The sequence below is a fragment of the Hipposideros armiger genome, unplaced genomic scaffold (genome assembly GCF_001890085.2).
Source record: "Hipposideros armiger isolate ML-2016 unplaced genomic scaffold, ASM189008v1 scaffold_31, whole genome shotgun sequence".
In the NCBI taxonomy this organism is placed as follows: Eukaryota; Metazoa; Chordata; class Mammalia; order Chiroptera; family Hipposideridae; genus Hipposideros; species Hipposideros armiger.
This window is the reverse complement of record NW_017731381.1, coordinates 5,578,718-5,582,095: the sequence shown is the minus strand read 5'-3', so window position 1 is coordinate 5,582,095 and position 3,378 is coordinate 5,578,718. Positions and strand designations below refer to the sequence as shown.

The 3,378-nt window shown below is 49.2% G+C and overlaps 1 protein-coding gene across 1 annotated transcript in view; it reads left to right on the top strand.

The window, feature by feature from the left end:
- Window positions 1-3,378, top strand: part of SLC13A3 (solute carrier family 13 member 3) — an 83,362-nt gene that overhangs the window by 68,160 nt on the left and 11,824 nt on the right. Inside the window, exon 9 of the mRNA XM_019636917.1 lies at window positions 1,573-2,088. Coding sequence (XP_019492462.1) covers window positions 1,573-2,088 — 516 coding nt within the window. The remainder of the gene's footprint in view (window positions 1-1,572; window positions 2,089-3,378) is intronic.

Here is a 3,378-nt window from a genome sequence, read left to right as displayed (position 1 = left end):
AAATTATGACCGTCAAAAATGTCTTCATTGCCAAATGTCCCCTGGAAGGACAAAAACCATCCCCCAGCTGAGAACCACTGCTCTGAAAGTCACCAACCCTGGAAAGCTGGCTAGATGAGAGCTAGACCCTTCAAGGAACAGATAGCTGTCAACTTCCCCAAAGTGTTTCAGAGCACAGAGACGTGGAGAAAAACATTCAGTCCAGGTATTAGGTTAGCAAAACCCCAACAGCAAAAGCAATCAATGAATCCAGGATCACATGCAGAGAACAACATAGCTCGATCCAGCAGAGTTTATACTAGGAATTTCAAAAGTGATTAACATGAGAAATTATTGAGACAGTTTTACATTTAAATAGATTAAAGAAGACCAAACCACCTGATTATCTCCATACAATCCAAAGTGGATCAAATGAAATCAATGTTGTGGGTATACTCGTGTGCTTTGTATGCAGCGATATACCAGGCACACTTGTCTGAACCACTTGGTTTTGTTTGTTGATTAATGTATCAATGATAATGGAGATCACACTGTATTCACATGCACAGAGATGCACTTCATTCTTTGTCAATGACTGGAGAATATTCTATTATGAATCGATAGTTGCCGATTTGGTGATTTGGTTAAGCCATCTGTTTCCAGCCTTCGCTGTCACCCAACAAGGCTGCCTCAACCTTTTTCCTGTCCATGCACCTTTGGTGACAGCTAGATACATTCCTATAACTGAGACCCCTGGTGGGAAGAGCACGTACATTTACAATTTTGTTAGATATGGGTAAATTGTCCTCCAACGTGGGTGTGCCATTTGACACTGCCACCCACATTACAGGGTGGGGGTCCCCACCCCCTTGGTAAGTGTAATAGGATTTAATCACCCCCTTCCCCAGGATCTGAGGAACCTGGCAATTAGAGAGATGGAGATGCTACGGGGTGGGAAGGGGCAGGGAGCGTACAGCCAGCCAGAGCTGCAGAGGCTGCTTTTGCTGGAGAAGGCCCTAGCAAATGACACATCCTCCTAAATGTTGTGTATCATCAAAATCAAAACGTGTTACACAAAAGGGGTGCTTTTAGCGCCTTTTGAGAAAATGTGTATGTTCTGAGTTGCAAAAATTCCCCAGAGGGGCTAAAATTGTCCTATCTTAAATAAAAGGCTGCAGAAGTGATCAACATGAATTATAGGTGAATATGTCATTGGGGAGCGGTGATGAACCGGTGGCCCAGTGACTGAGGCCAACCCATAGGCACTTGGATCCACACAGTCTTAAAAATTTGGAAATGTTGGCCCACTGATGCTATCCTGAGATCCCTGTATCCCTGCAGCCCAGGGAGGCCCCAGCCAAAGGTGCCTAGAGCCCAGCTGCTTGGACTATTTGGCTGAGAGAAGGACAGGGCAGGGGGGCTTGTTATTTTAGAGTGTCTGCGTCACCTGGGAGCTTGTTAGAAATACAGATTCTCAGGGCCACCCCAGACCTGCTGAACCAGCAACTCTGGGTGAGGTAGGGGTTAGCCATCTGAGTTTTAACCAGCCTCTGGGGGATTCGGGCGCTTACTCAAATTGGAGGAGTTTTCTAGATAAATCAGCGCACCCCGTTGTCCCTGATGACCCTGCAGTGTGGCTCTGGAATGTCACTAACCCTGAGAATGTTCTCTCCATGTCTCCCTTGGTCTGGTTCCATCTGTCTCTCTGTCTGTCTGTCTATTTCTGCGTATCGCATCCCTCTCTTCCGTGTATTTGTATTTCGGGCTGCATTTTTCTTCCTGTGTCTCCTAACCTGTCCTCTCGTGTGTGTCTATTGCCCGTTCTCACTCGGCAACCTCTATCCATGTGTCTTTGCCTCTCTTGCTGTCTCTACCTCTGTCTTCCATGCTGCTCTCCTCCCAACTGTCTCCATCTCTTGCTGTGGTGTCTCGATAATTCTCTATGTCTCATCTGCCCCGTCCTGGGCCCAGGCCATCCGCCTGAGAGTGCACCCCCTGTATCTGATGATTCCCGGCACAGTGGGCTGCTCCTACGCCTTCATGCTCCCAGTCTCTACGCCCCCCAACTCAATTGCCTTCGCCTCTGGACACTTGCTGGTCAAAGACATGGTGAGTCTGGGCATTTTCTAGTAGCGTCCAGAGAGGTGGGTGGGCACCAGGTGGTGGGCAAGGCACCGAGGCAGGACTTCTGCTGCCCTGCCACCAACCCCCAGTTTCGGATGAGGCCATTCTTTTTGGGACCAGGAAGATAACATTTGAGCAAACACTCTGGGATGGTCCTTATGCTTAGACAATTTCAGGAAACACTGCCTAAGCCACTACGGTCCAAAGTTGCTTCAAGGACAAGGGACTTTTCCCTCGCTCCGGGCACTGCTCCCTTTCCTTGTTTGGCCAACTGTCCCATGCCCAGAGTCTTTAGGAGACAGGGGCAGCAGTGCACACCCTGGGTCTTAGGGGTGGGCCCCTGTGCCCGGCCAGCTGGGGAGTGAGAGAAAAGCCCAGGGTTGTGGTAACGGAGGGGAACCCACCAGCTTTCAGCAGGGCTCAGCCTTTGGATGATGTGTTCCCTCCTCCCTATGCTCCCCTGCTAAACCCTCTCCCCCTCCCTCCTCTGGCCTCCTGCTGCCTTGTCCTCCTCCACCCACTGCCCGGGGGCGTTTGTACACCAGACACTCAGAGGCAAACCACCCTTCCTAAGCTGGTGCAACTGAGAAGGGTGATCTGCTTAACTAGTTCATGATGCAGGCTTTCCAGGCGCAGAAACCCCAGCAGGATAAAGGGAGAGGGAGAGGGAGGTATCCAGAAAGAGATCACAAAGCAAAAGGAGAGTAATGATGTGGGTTTTAATTAAAATAACTAAGGCAGGAGGGGACTAAGCTGCCATTTTGAGCCAGGCTCCCAGGACCCTTGCAAAGGAAGTCCCAGCCCTCTTCCCAGCCCTGCCCCCAAACTTTGACTACGCTCCTTGTAACCCTCCAAACTTGCCAGAACCTTAAAGAACCCCCTAGAACAGAGGCCGAACAGCACAACACAGCTTCCCGTCTTTACCCTGTGGCATCTGCCCCTTCATGAACAATTCAGGGTAATACTCATTTCGCAGTTTTACTAATTCAACGTCCATTTCTAAAAAACTTAAATCACAGTATTTTTAAAAATGTCCAATGCATGTGTAAATGGAAAACCAGTATTGCATGCCCTCGAAGGTAAGCCTAAAGGGAAAAAAGCAAAATAATGCAGTTCTCCCTGATCACCGTTGCCTGGAGAAGGTGGTGAACCCCTGCTTGTGAAAAAGGGCAATTGGTGAGGAGATAGGCGTTAGGGCATGGTAGCATCTAAGGGAGACTTTCCCTTTGAGGAATAGATTCGGGAAGGAATTGAAAAGGGAGTCACTTTCGCACC